At 35.8% G+C, this 15,054-nt stretch overlaps 2 protein-coding genes across 2 annotated transcripts; both read right to left on the bottom strand.

Moving 5' to 3' along the window:
- Positions 1-229: 229 nt before the first annotated feature.
- On the bottom strand, positions 230-1,651 carry LOC110793868 (uncharacterized). Its single transcript, XM_021998801.2, has one exon. It carries the CDS (start codon positions 1,649-1,651, stop codon positions 230-232), a length of 1,422 nt encoding a protein of 473 aa, XP_021854493.2.
- Positions 1,652-8,249: 6,598 nt separating this feature from the next.
- Positions 8,250-9,492, bottom strand: LOC110793872 (MLP-like protein 43). Its single transcript, XM_021998804.2, has 2 exons — positions 9,241-9,492; positions 8,250-8,858 (listed from the first exon to the last, which is right to left on the bottom strand). The coding sequence occupies exons 1-2, from the start codon at positions 9,431-9,433 to the stop codon at positions 8,578-8,580; spliced, it is 474 nt and encodes a 157-aa protein (XP_021854496.1). The 5' UTR covers positions 9,434-9,492; the 3' UTR covers positions 8,250-8,577.
- Positions 9,493-15,054: the final 5,562 nt, after the last annotated feature.

The raw sequence follows: 15,054 nt of genomic DNA, 5'->3' as shown, positions 1-15,054 counted from the left end.
CAGAAGAAGTCCATTCTGATAGATTACACAAAATACTCAACAAATGATAGATTACATAGATAACAACACGTACACAACACAATCCATGTTGACAGATTCATCATAATGATAAAACCCACATCATACATTCATACACGATTTACCACACAACACCGCCTCAACAGACTAGAATCCGGAGGCATTTTATTTAAGGATGGAATCATAGCATATAAGAGTCTGCTGAAGTTGCTCAATTGCCCCACCATTGATGGACAAACACACCATTGCTTCTTAGGCTTTGAAAGAGATTAATGTGGCTTTCACCATTATCATCACGATCTGCATCAGAGAAGTGCAAGAACAGCTCGTCAACATAGCAGATGATGCCACTTTCAAACAGTTCAGATAAAAACTTCATTTCAGCCTTTCCCATATTCATCTTCAACACCACAAAATCCGCAACTTCCACTGTTTCCTTAAACCAAACAACAAAATCAAACTCTTCATCATCAATAAGTGGCTCTTCATCATGGACATTAACAGAGTTGGATTTATCTTTGACAACACTTCCACCCAACGCTGGGTGATAAATGAAGGTAACACCAGGACATTTTACATGAGAAGTCAAAACAAAAGCATCATGATCCACAATGTAAACACTAAAAGCTTTTGAATTGATAGGGTATGAGGGTAAGAACCAGTTGCTATTGCTAAAATTTGCAGCTTCCTTTGCCCCCATGTCTATATAAACCAGCTTTCCTGTAGAGGGTACACCAACCAAGTTTGGTAGATAAGTAACTCTCTTACCATTGGCCTTAGGCATCTTGTCAACTAAAGGTTCCATCTTGTTCATAATGGGTTTGTTCCGCTTGATAGAAGGACAATTTGTTGGCAGACGATACTGCTCGAAAGAACCCAACTTATTACCTTTCTTCATAAATGCAACTAAAGTGAAGCTCCCTAAGCTAACAACATCAATCACATTTGACCTTTTGAGAAATGAAGATACTGTAGTTGCAGACCTAATCAAACTATCATGATTGGAGCCTTCACTACCCACAAGAATTGCTCCAGTCCCCCCGGATTTCAGAATTCGCTCCACTTCACTCACAAGGATAGCAGGAACCGAGACCTTACTAAGGTCATTCGCCATGACAAAATCAAAGGAATTGTCATCAAAATCAAGTTCACAAACAACTTGTTTTTGCTTAAGCATGAAAAAGGGGTGCCTGTGAATTTCATCAACATTTGAAAACCCAAAATCACGCAACGCCGAGACAGCCGATGCTGTCCCCTTGCCAATACAAAGGGCTTTTGCTCCAAAATTGAGCAAATTCTTACCCATTAGCTCCCTCACCACAGAAATAGTCAAATTCACATTATCCTGGCACATTCCAGATCTCAAATGTGGGAATACGAATGGAGCAATGGGTTTAAGAACCCTGCCAAGGACCGAATCCGGGTCAAAATAACCCACTTCAGTATCACATCCATTAGAGCTCATAAACATGGGTTTTGCAGGATCAATATCAATCACAAGTTGCAAAAGGGGCAACATCGAAATGACAAGAGCAAACATCAAAGTTCGAATTGCTAATCGCCTTGCTAAAGACCCGTGAAAGGCTTGCCATTTCACTGTCTTAAAACCCCCCAAATTATGCACCCCGCCCATAATTATCATCGAAATTTCAACAATTAACACACAAATTGGTGTAAAAGTACAACAAATTGGCCTGAAATTAGGATCTAGGTACTAAACAAGATCAGAATCAAAGTCAAATTCTTCGCAAATTCAGTGAAAATATAGAGAGAAAACAACCCAAAGAGTTGATAAAAGTGTACATTTAGCGAGAACAAAACCTGGAGGAGGTGTGATTTCCACCCACGAGGAGACCCATTGATTTTTGATACCCTAACCAAACCCTTCTCGGAATTCTTCTAGACATTGGTTCAAACCAAGATAAACCCATCATTCTTTCACGAAATTAAATCAACCCATTTGTTTTTTGGTATGAAATTCTAGATAATTTGGAATTATTTTGTGTTTTTGTTTTTGAAATTAGATCTAGAAATGCAGGATTTACAGAGGTTTTTGAGAAGAAGAGTGAAAGTGAAGTGAGAGAGAGAGAAACAATGAATCTGGCGGTTGTTGCTTACATGAAACAAAAGGGGACAGTTTTTGATAACGTTTGGGTCGAAATTTGTACGAAGGTTCCATGTGTGATCTGATCGTCAACGTCAATCAATGCGAGAGTGAGTATGTGTCAAATTTTTGTGCCAAATTGGCCTGAAATCATGAATGCATAATTGCAATATGCTACGGAGTAATATGGCTTCCCTTTTTCTAAAATGATGATTATTGCTCAAATGATTTCTTAAACCAGGTTTCTAAATGTCAGTTTCGTGATTAATTAGTTGCTTTTCATATTTTAAGAAATGTCATTGGCTTTTTTGTTTGATGGTTAGGTCCACATCGCATAAAATTTGAGACGCAAGTCATTATCTTTTACTAAGAGCATTTAAGCTACTGTAATTGCTAAATTAGTTTTGTTTCTGCGAAGAAATTGCTAAGTGTGAAGACAAGGGAAGTCTTGTCAATCAGGGTTGTTGTTTTCCTCCAATCGGGTTGTTGTTTTCCTACAAAAGGGCAAATGTAAACTGGCTCGGGGGGTTCCCGAGAAAACCCTCTCCGACGCTCAAGTCAGGTCTTGTTAGAGAGAGAAAGCAGTGAGAGAGTCAGTGTGAGAATAATTGCATACCTGAGAAATGATTAGGTGAGACATATTTATAGTAATACCGGATGACATTATTAGTAAATATGAGCAATTGTAGGGGTATGAAATCTTGGGCCTGCAGGAGGCTGAGATATGGGCCCTGAAATTCTGGTTTGAGCCCATCAGGGGGTTTGTGTTTGAGGGTATTTTCAGTAATTTCCCCTAGAAGGGTATTTTGGTAATTTGTGTAAAAAGTGGGTCCCACTTGGGGCCCGAACATAAGCCCTACGCCAAACTTACGAGTTTGGTCAAGGACTCGAGAGTTTGGCAGAATACTTAATTTTGGCATTTTTAGGTGGTAATTTGATCGACTCTTGATTCAGGCTTTTGATTTTCGACGTATTTGATCGAGCATAGCTGATTGTTAGAGGAGGCCAAGCCCTGTGGTTGGGCGGACAATCTTGGATGCGCGACCCTCGTCTGCTTGGGCGAGAGTTTAGTAACATGGACATGGGTGGGCAGCCCATGTGAGAGAGTTGGTATGCAGGGCACCGTATTTGCTGGCGGATGATACACGCACAAAGAAATCACGTTTATACCTTGGATTTCATTTTCCACTAAGGCCTCGCCTGGAATGGGGGCAATGGGCTGTAATAATTAGTAGGGTAATAAACATGGGCTTTTTTCTTATGCCTGGATTGGGTGACTTAGTTAGGCCAGTAATTTTTCCCGTCATTATGGGGATAATGCATTACACTAGCCCCCCCTAGAGTAACTATTCTCCTTGTAACTCTTCTCCCAAAAGTAAAGCCCAACCATTCATTATCACTCATCCTCAATCATCATTCATCCCTTTCCTCCATGGCAAAGATCTTCAAGCTTCAATACCTGACATTCTTCTTTGATTACGTTATCAAATTTATTTTAATTTTTAATTTTACTTTTCTTTCTTTCTATTATAAAGGAGTACTCTACCTCAAAAAAAAATATAGGGAGTACTATTCATTTTACTTTTCAAAAAATAATTATATTTCAAGCTTTTTGTTTGATTTCGAACAAAAATAAAGTAAAATACAGAGTAAGCGATTCGATTAAAAGTCCAAAGACATGTTCTCATATTATCGCAATGTATCGGTTTAGAAAAATAAAAATAAAAATAAATGAAATACAATGCAATGCTATTTGCATATTATGTGATAGTTTCTGAAAAAGATGAATGGTAGATTAGCAGATATCTATCACCTTCTTACCAAACACACCAAAAATACAAGCTCTGGAACATTATCCCCCAAATTATTCCACTTGTAATTGTTCTCCCAAAACAAATACGCCCCTAATTACTAACCCCAATTCAGGCGACCCCTAACTATGTAAGAATAAATATGTAACTACATAATTGTTTAACTATATACTGTTATAATGGGTGAGGTTCCGGTGAGAACCGTCTTAGGGTGAGAAATTTTCTTATGGTGAGAACCTCGATCTTTTGTGTGTATGTTTGAACTATATGTGCATCTTATTTGAACCATATGTGCATATATTTTTAACTAAATGTACACCACCTTTTTTTTTAAGTTGAATAAAAATTTTGATTTTCTAAAAATGAAAAAATGCACATTCTAGTAAAAAAAAATATGCACATAACATTTGAGTAAAAAGATATGCATAGTTCATACGGTTGAAATAGTTTGCATATTTAAGTTCAAAAAATATGCACACTTAGTTCACAAAAATATGCAAATTTGAGGTTCTCACTGTAAAAGAAGGTTCTCATGTCTTTACACATTTTCCACCACCCTAAAAAAGGTTACACATTTTCCACTAACTATATTAAAAAAAAATACTCAACATCAACTACCACCTAATTAAATAGTAAGTCAATTAAAATTTTCTTCAACTATGTGTCGATCAAACCTTCGGAACGGAGGGAGTATAACATTATATAACTAACTATATAAAGCTATAAGCCTATAATTAACTATACAATTATGTAACTTTATGAGATTATAAGTTTACAACTATCTACTCCCTCCGTCCTGGAATACTCACAGATCTTTCTTATAAAGTCGTCCTGCAATACTTGTACCGTTTCTGCAAATGGTATATATTTCTAATTTATATTGTTTCTCTCACTTACCTAAGGTCTCACTTGTATTCCTAACATCTAAAAGAACATTAAAAAAACTCACATCTATCCCCCACCACCCACAAAAAGTTGACACATTTCCCACTAACTATAATAATAAATTTAAAAAAAAAACAGTTTTTTCATAAAATGCCCCTGAGGTTTGCAAGAATGCACCAAATACCCTCGTGTCTTTTGAATCACATAATATACCCCTATATTTGCCTAAGTTTGCACCAAATACCCCTAAGTCGACCTTCCGTTAGTCCTCTGTTAAGTCATGTTTATAATTCACCAAATGCACCTATTTATAAACGTATTGCACAATATACACCTAGACATGGCCCAGCTGAAGGAAATAATGCCCTTGGTCCAAGTATGCATTCTATGTTAAGTCTAATAAATGCGGTTCAGTATTAATTAACAAGTTAATAATTCAGTGAGATCAAGTGAGCTGAATGCCTAGCTAGAGGCCGCTTCAGTTCAAGTGGAATTAATGATATTAATCCACAGCTTACTCTTGACTGAACCCGTAGGGTCACACAAATAGTACGTAAACGGATCAAGTATTTAATGGCATTAAATACTCCATCTATGGATATTCGGAATCGACGGATCTTGGTTTCAGTGGGAGCTGAGATCGTCACAGGCAAGAAATGAATACTCCGGAAACGATGATATTGCCGGAAACGGAAATATGGATCGTATCGGAAATATAAAATATTATCCAAGTCGTAGATGTTGTCGGAAACGGAAACATGGTATGTATCGGAAAATATTATCGGAAATGGAAATATTGCCAGAATCGGAAATATTGCCGGAAACGGAAATATTGTCAGAATCGGAAATATTATCGGAATCGGAAAATAATTCCGGAAACGGAAATATTAAATATTTGTTCGAAACGGAAATTGATTCCGGAATCGGAAATATTAAATATTGTTCGTATCGGAAATGAATTCCGGAATCGGGAATTTAATCGGAAGCGTATCGTACGAATTAGCATCGGACGAGGCCCGCTAGACGAAGGCCCAGCACGAAGCCAGGCCGTCGCCCAGCGAGCCAACGCGCACCATCGCACGCCAAGCCTCGACCAGGCCCAGCGCAAGGCCATGCCCAGCCAAGGCCTTGGGCGCGCGCACGAGAGCACATCAGTGGGCCGAGCGCTGTGCGCCTAGCGTGGGCCGCAAGGCTTGCGCGGGTGTACGGTGCTCGTGCAATGCTTGTGCGGGAATCCTGAAGCAATCAGGATTCGAAGTGTGATTAAATCCTAAAACTATTAGATAATGATTATTTAATTAGAGTCCTAGTAGGGTTATAATTAAATAAATTAGTATCCTAATAGGATTCCAAAACCCTTTCCATGACTCTATAAATAGGTGCCTAGGGTCACATATTTTCAGAGATTATTCAAGTATTCAAAGTGAGTTTTTGAGAGAAAAATTCAGTCACACATCTTGCTCAAAAGTGCCGAAAATTTATAGTACCTTAGGGGCGATTCTAGTTGGTCAATCTTAAGGCGGATCCGGACGTGCTGTGGACTATCTACGGAGGGACGACACTTGGAGTCCTAAAGACTTGTTCTTGTTCGGTTCGGGCGCAGCTAGGGAAGGCACGCAACAAAGAGTATGCATCTAAACTATGCTATATGATTATGTGTAAATAATATGTATTCCTGGCTAAATGGTTTTTCCGCATGATTTATGAATTGTCATATGTATCATAACTTAACACCAGCATGATATGGAAACAGCATAGCACGATCGACATGACCTTACAAGACAAAACACGTTATATTTAGTGAAATTAGACTTAGACATGAAGGCCCAGCCTGAGGGCATGTGGGTTTGGGTCGTGCTTGGACCAGGCCACCTTTTTTGATAAAGCCAAACCCTATCCATAACAAGCGGCCTGAGCCTGAGCCTGGCCCTTTCAGGCCCAAAGCATGCCTGCTCGACATGAAACATGGCCTGACCCTATCCACAACCATATTTACCCACCCTACATTTAGTGGTCGTTATATTATCGACTTCTTTTAATATTTATCAATCAGTTATAACAATCGTAAACCACAAATTCTTATTGTGCAGTATCAAATTTATTACATACGAAGTATAATCCGTGTATGTTTTTCCACACAAGGTACATCAACATATACATACATCAATAACGATAAAATAAAGTGTATAATTATTCGACGCCCGCGTTAGCTAAAATTGTCCGCATTTATAATACAAAACTACGACTTTTCCCTTTAGAAAAACAAAGCACCCCCATTTTCACCCTATCGCCATCTCTCAAACCCCCTCATATCTTCCTGCCGCCGAAAAGAAGTAGCCTATTACTCACCCTCGCCTAAAATTGCAGAAGAGATAAGGAGGAGTGCCGCACCGCAAAAGAGAAGAACCCTCAACCTTGCCGAAAATCGTAGGAGAGATGAAGAGGACAGCCGCACCGCAGAAAAGAAGAGAAGAATAGCGTAGCTGCACCTCCGTCCCTGAAAATGAGAAGGGTAGAAACATCGTCGCGCCTCTGGGACAATTTTCAATGTCGACGAATTTTGCTAATGTCGCGTCGTTCGTTTTTAATGCACAGTACCGCAAGGATTATGCTTGGATAACATAGTGGTACCACACAGAATGTGCGCGTCGACAATGCAGTGATACATATCTTGCTTGTTACACCATGTGTCGGCAGTGCACATTCTGTGCGGTACCGCTCAATTATTTTTTCTTTTTATTTCAAAAAAATATTTTTATGTTATTTATTTAGTTTTCGTTAATTATATTACTATTTACTAATATATATATATTCGTTAAGAAAATAATTGTTTAATGTCATATAATTATTGTTTAATAATGTTAGTAAATGTCAGATAACTATTTTACTAATAATGTTAGTAAATGTCACATAATTGTTGTTTAATGTTGTTAACTTGTTTGTGTTCTTAGTTGTTCGTTTGGCATTATTAATATTCGTTATTGTTATTGTCTTAATTATTAATATTAAGTATAAATTGTATGTCAATATTAAGGCTCTGTTCGCTTGACTTATGTTTAGACAAAATAAGTCCAGATAAGTTTAGATAATATAAACTCAGAAAAAATAATTTTTTCCCTAGACGTTTTCACCAAAAAATAAGTTCATTTCAGACTTAATAAGTCGAATAGAAGCCTAATTAAATAGCTCTTAAACGATAATAATTAAGTAAATAAGGAGTAATAAAAAAATTAGTAGTTTCAATTTGTGAGGCTGCTGCAAATTTAGAGAGGGCGGGGAGGGGGTTTAGGAGGTGAGGTGATAGGGTGAAAACGTCATTTTGCATAATAAATACGGACTATTTTAGCTAATGCTAGTGTCGGTAAAAAAAAAAAAAAAAAAAAAAAACCAAGAAAAAGGCACAATAATGTACATTATTCTTTAAGAAAGCATTAAATCAACAAAAATATATTATGATATATATAATACATTATACATCCACGGGAGATTAGTCCACTCGCCGAAGGCGGTGGGAACTCCTCGTAGTAGAACCCAAAAAAAATACATTATACATATATAGCACCCCAACAATCCAACATACATGATACATAGACCATGTTGATCCAGTCGATTGTTTCACATACATAGATGCTTATGGGGCATGTGCAAACAGCAAACATGCCTTATTTTGCAGTAATAAACACATACGATCATATTATGTAGTAAAAAACAAAGCATAAGATCGATGATAACAGATGGCTTAGTACTTAATTAATTAGTCTATTTGGGTTGGCCGGCGTGGTGATGATCATCAATTTTTTCGGCCAGTCGGAGCAATTCGTCCATCAAAGAAGAAGGCTCAGGAACGCCAGGATGCTTCTTCTCGTATTCAAATGTCCAAGTTACCAGGCTTTTATGCTCACCTTTAGGTATCACTTGATATGTTAGAACAAAGGTGTTATAATCCTCCATCAAATCTCCTTCCAACATTCTGAATTTTATTATTTTGTTCTTCTCGTCTACCACATCAAGTATTTGCTTTCCAGATTGACTCTTTCCATCTACAACATGTCAACATATATATCATTATTATAACAATAACGTTATTCAATATTCATTCAAACAATATATGTCCTTAATTGTCATTTTACATATTAAACAGCTAACATCTATCAGCTAATTTACCAAACACTTTTACACAAACAGCTGATGTAACCAGCTAGTCAAAACATCTAATGCAAACAGCTAACCGTTAACAGCTAGTCAAACCAGCTATCAGCTAACAACTAACAACTCCTAAGTCCTAACCAAACATGGCCTATATATTTTACTTCTTCATCATGTTTGTCATTGTATTTTTTTGACAGTTATTATTAATATCTTTAATTTGACAAGATCTCATATGAGATAAATAAAAAGTGGTTTGGAACATTAATTAGTTACCTAGCTTATATTTCCAGCAAATTTTGGAGCCAGGTTTACCAAAAGCACCATCATGCAACTCACAGTCATGCACTAACTCAGGATGGATGTTGGCGATGTGATGAGGCTTCTCTTGGAATATGTCATGGAAGGCATCACCTCCAGCAACTCTTATCTCTATCTCACCTTCTAGCTTACGTTTTAAACCTCCCATTTTTCGAAAATTAAGGATATTAATTATATATTTCTTATTAGCTTTATGAAATATATGTATGAAATTAGGTGATCCCATCCTTTTTATAGGAGATTCAAACCGTGTTATATCTACTGTACATGTTGGCCCAAGTACTTAATAATAAAATATCATACACGTACAAAAGCTTAGCTGAAGAAATAACTCTTCATAGAGCTAGGCATCCAACTAGAAACGAACTGATAGCTGTCCACAAATTAATACGAATTTACGACTACTATTTTAGGTGATAATGTTAAAATAATATTGATGGGGAAATATAATATTGTACTATTTATTACTCCTCCGTTCCCTTATGTTAGTTACGTTTCCTTTTTAGGTGTTCCTTTTTGTTCGTTACGTTTCTATTTTTGGACACTTTTTTTCCAAAACACCCTTATATCCTTTCTTATTTACTCCCTCTGTCCCTAAATACTCGACCTGTTTTGACTTTTTGCACTATTCACATAATTCACTTTGACCCTATTTTATTTATAGTTTATGAAAACAAATGTTAGTATATAATATATTGTTTTCTTCATCTTAATATATATTTTCAAAATATTAAAGTTTTTACAAATTTTTATAATATATAGTTAACGAAATTGGTGGTCAAAGTTGTGCATTGACAAGCGTGTCCGATCAAAACAAGTCGAGTATTAAGGGACGGAGGGAGTACCAAAAATACCAAAGATTCCTTTCAAATTCCTTCCTAAATTTTCTAACTATTAATATTAAATTCATTTACCTTCCCCATACCCCTCCCATCCACCCTTTTCCTATTTCTTTAATACTTTCACTCTTCTTACTTTATTCTTTAAATATATAATTTCTTACACTCAATCATTACTCAAATCCCAATACAAACTAAGATTTCAATTTTCTTAAAAACCACCCCATTTCCCAAACGTAACCAACATTAAGGAACAGAGGGAGTAGTTCATTAATAAAATATCATACATCTAAAATAGATATCAAAACTAAAAAATTATAAAATAATTTGGATCATACGAAATATTCTAATCCTGCAAGGGTGATGATAAAGGTCGAAAGTTGCGACAACATTTAGCTATCGCAATCTTACATGTCGGAGTTTAATTGGTACATATAGGCGCCACGTAGGATATGCGTCATCAGAATATTTTTACTAATAATGCACTATTTTTATTATAAAAATATATAAATAAGGTAGTCGGTATAAAGAAGAAAACAACTTAGAATATTATGATTTTCATACCTTTTTTGTAACAAGTATACTCCATCCGTTCTTGTTTATTAGTCCCTCGTGGAATATTGAACAATCTGCTAAAATGACACCTTGCATGTGAATCTTTAAAGAATCTTACCCATATGGATAAAAGAGGGGAAAAAAAAATATGGGTAGATGGGGTGTTTAGTGTTGTTAAATTAGAAAATAAAGGTATCACTTGCCTATTTAATTGGGATAAAAAGGAATTACAATTGTAATATAAGGGTAAAAGGTGAATAATTGTTGAACAAATATGGAAATATTTAAAATGGACTAATAAAACAAATATCCCAATACGGAAAGGGGACTAATAAACATCCCAATATGGAAAGGGGAGTACGTAATAGGTTATGCTTCCTCCTCTTTTGAATACTCGCAATGTTTGAAACTTTTGCACTATTCATATAATCTACTTTGACTATTCTTGATATTTTTTATATAAGATAAAACATAGTCATGTGGGATCTTGTTAGATTTGTGTCAATGTATATTTTCAAAAAATCAACTTTTTATAGTTTTTGCATAAAAAGAATTTAAGATATAAATGACAAAGTTATGCATTGACATGCGTGAAAGTAACAAACATTGCAAGTATTAAAAGACAGAGGAAGTATAAGTTAAATATTTTAGTTTTCAATTTAAATCATGACACATGAGCATGCCATGTAATCATTGTGAAACGGTCTAAAGGTCGCATTGCGACCTATATCATTTTTTATCTTGCGAAACCATCATCGTTATGGATAAGCTTTGATAATGATAAATACACTCTTTCACATTTCTATTTGATACAGTCTTGAACAAAGGGTTCGTTCCATCTGTTGTAGCTAGTTTTCCGAACTCTAATAGTTAGTGGCCCGGAGGATGCCCCGGAGTATTGGATATAGTTTGAGTTTCTTTTACTCATTTTAAATTCACTTATAAATTTCTTTATATATGCAATTTGAGAATACTATATATGAATTTTATTACTCCGTATATATACAGTTTAAGAATAAAATTGGTCAATCGAAGATCGAACTAATTTTCGAGTAATTTACCCTATTTGGGTAAAACTTTTGTTTATGTACTACTTGGAGTACTTTACTTATAACTTAGAAAATTTTTAAGTTATAATTGTACATTGAGTCGAAATACATTTTGGAGGGGGGGAAAACACATTTGATTAGCTAAAAGAAAACGCAATAAAATTTTTTCCTATTATTTTCTCTGTTAATTTAACAGTTTTATGCTTTTAATGAGTAAAAACGGAGAAGGAAAAAAATTGTTATCATAAATTGTTACTCAAATACTCCCTCCGTCCCGGAATACTTTACCTGTTTTCCTTATCGGGCCGTCCCTTAATACTTGACTTGTTTCTAAAAATGGAAATATTCTAACAATATTATATTATTTCTTACTCCACCCCTATTAACCCACTTAGCCCTACTCCATACAAAAAATAATTAAAAATTCAACCCCTACTCTCCCCCAACCCCACCTCTTAACCCACCTCCCACTAACTACATTAAAATAATACTCCACTATCAACTACTACCTATTAAATTAAATAAGTCAATTCAAGTCCCTTAAACTCTGTGCCGGTCAAACCGGGTCGAGTATTCCGGGACGGAGGGAGTACATAAATTTTGGGCATTAATTAAATTTTATACATACATAAACATAAATTTTGGCATTAACTTTTATACACATATAAGTATGAATTGTTAATTTTTTAATAGTTTTAGAGCCATAAGTTATATTGTTGGAGTAATGGATAAAACTTTGCATTAACATCTGAGAGATCATGAATTCGAGGATGTATAACAATATTTTTTTTGTAAGGAGAGAACAAACAATAATGTGTGTATATGACATGATGTGATGATGCCATGTCACTTAACTCATTACTACACATGACAGAGATGGCATTGATTGTTATATATGGAGTAGATTGGTACTCCGTACAATGCTCGTTGCCTCGTTGGAAATATACTCGTGGCAGACTGGCAAATAGATGTCACACATGTTCGCTCCCATTATATTCGACATTCAAAAAAAAAAACGGATTTTTCATGAAATGCCCCTGAGGTTTCACGAAATTCACCAAATACACCTGCGTGTTTCAAAATACATAGTATACCCCTATTTTTTAAAATAATGCACTAAATACCCTCAAAGGCTAACCGACGTTAACGCCGTTAGTCATTAGCACGAATCAATCTAAATTAACATATAATTAGTTATCCATTACTCCTAATTAACTCATTTATTCCTAATTAACAAACTAACCTTAAAAAATAATCCTTCTTCCTTTCTTTTTCCTCTCCACTTCCCTGCTTTCACTCTCCTCTAGACATTACTGACAGCTTGGTACATCTCCCCCACCACCATCATCAAACATCATGAACCCAGACATTAGTCATGGTATTCCCCATAAATAGTTACAAATCCATCTCCCAGAAAACCCATTTCTTGATGTTGTTACTCACATTTTCTCTCTCCTTCAACAATGGCAACAGAAACTCCTCATGTTGATTCTTCATCTGAGTATTCAATTCCTTACTCTGAACTCTTCCCACTTGTTAAATTCACGGGTTTTAGTTCTACCAAATGGGGATTTCTTAGGGTGAGGTGCTTTTGATTCTTTTACCCAATTCACTTTACTTGCCAATTATCATGCTGTCAAAATCAAACCTAAAATCAACCTAGCTAATTAAGTTGTGGGTAGCAATTAATGATGATGAATTGAAACGGGCCACCCAAAATTCCACCCAACATTTCATTATCATGATGAATTACGCCCTAGCTACCCATCGCTCTATTAGTTAGGTTTGATTTTGACAGTGGGGGGTTATTGTTCTGGTTGTTTGTTTCGTCGATTGAATTTTATTTATTGTCGTCGTTTGAATCAAAATCCATTTTGTAGGAAAAATTAAGTTTGGGTATGTGATTGAATTTGGGAATTAGGGTTCTTGGATTTGCAAAAGTTGTTTTGTGTGGATTTTGGTGGTGCTAATTGATGATGGAATGCCGGAGGTCGGATAATGGGGCAGTGAGTTGGTGGTGGTGGTTACTAGGCGCAGGAGATCGAAGAGAAAGGAGCGGTAGCTTGAGTTGCTGGTCCGTTGGTGGTGGTGAACGAGAAGGTGGTTGGGGCGGCGAAGGGTCAGGAGAGAATGTGACAGTTGTAGTGGTGGGCGGATGAGCAAGAGGCTGACATGGTGCAGGAGATCGAAGAGAAAGGAGCAGTAGTAATTGAAAGTGGGTTGAGAATGAAAGAAGAGAGTGGAAGAAGAGATATTAAGGGAGGGGCAATATAGTAATTTAGTAGGTTAATTGTGGGTTAGGTAGTTAATTAAGAGTTAATATTAACGGAGTTAAACTTCCGTTAAAAATAAGGGTATTTGGTGCATTTTAAAAAAAATAGGGGTATACTATGTATTTTGAAACACGCAAGTGTATTTGGTGAATTTCGTGAAACCTCAGGGGCATTTCATGAAAAAATCGACATATTTATATCGAGAAATAAATCTTGATGTAGATTGGAAAGTAAGTACGGTCGTATAGTTGCAAATTATTTGGATATTACTGTTTTCATGGGTGATAACAGTGAGTTTATCCCTTAATTTCAACCCAAATTTCAGATTTTACTATATGAATTTTTGTTTTTATTTTACTCATATTTTTATTATCCAAACTCATACAAAATTATTCTTGGATCGCACATTATAAACTCTATTATAAACCTGGTCCACGTTAATTTAGCGTGAATCAGGGTAACGGGGTAATTTTGGCTGGGGTAACGTGTGTAACTGTCATGTGACAGTTACTTCACGATTTTAAATATATAGTAACTAAACTAGTTATTTCTCCGAGCAATGCGTCGGGTCGTATATCGTATGTTTATATTATTTAAAAAAAAAAAATGAATTTAGCACAATCGTTATTATCTTATTATCTTATTTAAAAAAGAGTAGCAGGTTTGGTTTTAAGGGGTAGTGAAATAGTGACATCTTTCTCAAAAATACCATCTGTATCCTTTGTAGACCCATCTTTCCAAAAGGCAGCTCCACGTACATGCTTCTCAATCAAAACGCAGCACTGCAGCAGTGGTATTTGTAGAGCCATATTTTCCAATTTTGCATGCTTTGTTCTTATCTAAGTCACCTTCACGTCAATTTTCCAGCTAGCCAAATGGAAGTTCCCACTTCTCTTTTGTTAAGATAATTAGTAAAAAAAACAGTTAAATTTATGTTCGGGTAAAATAATTTAAATTTGGCAAACATAAGCCGGAGAGAAACAAGCCTAAGACTACGAACATAACCTTACAAAACGTATTACACTCTGTAGTCAATCTTTTAGACTATCTAAT

Source organism: Spinacia oleracea, chromosome 5 (genome assembly GCF_020520425.1).
Source record: "Spinacia oleracea cultivar Varoflay chromosome 5, BTI_SOV_V1, whole genome shotgun sequence".
Lineage (NCBI taxonomy): Eukaryota > Viridiplantae > Streptophyta > Magnoliopsida > Caryophyllales > Amaranthaceae > Spinacia > Spinacia oleracea.
This window is presented reverse-complemented; position numbering and strand designations above follow the sequence as displayed.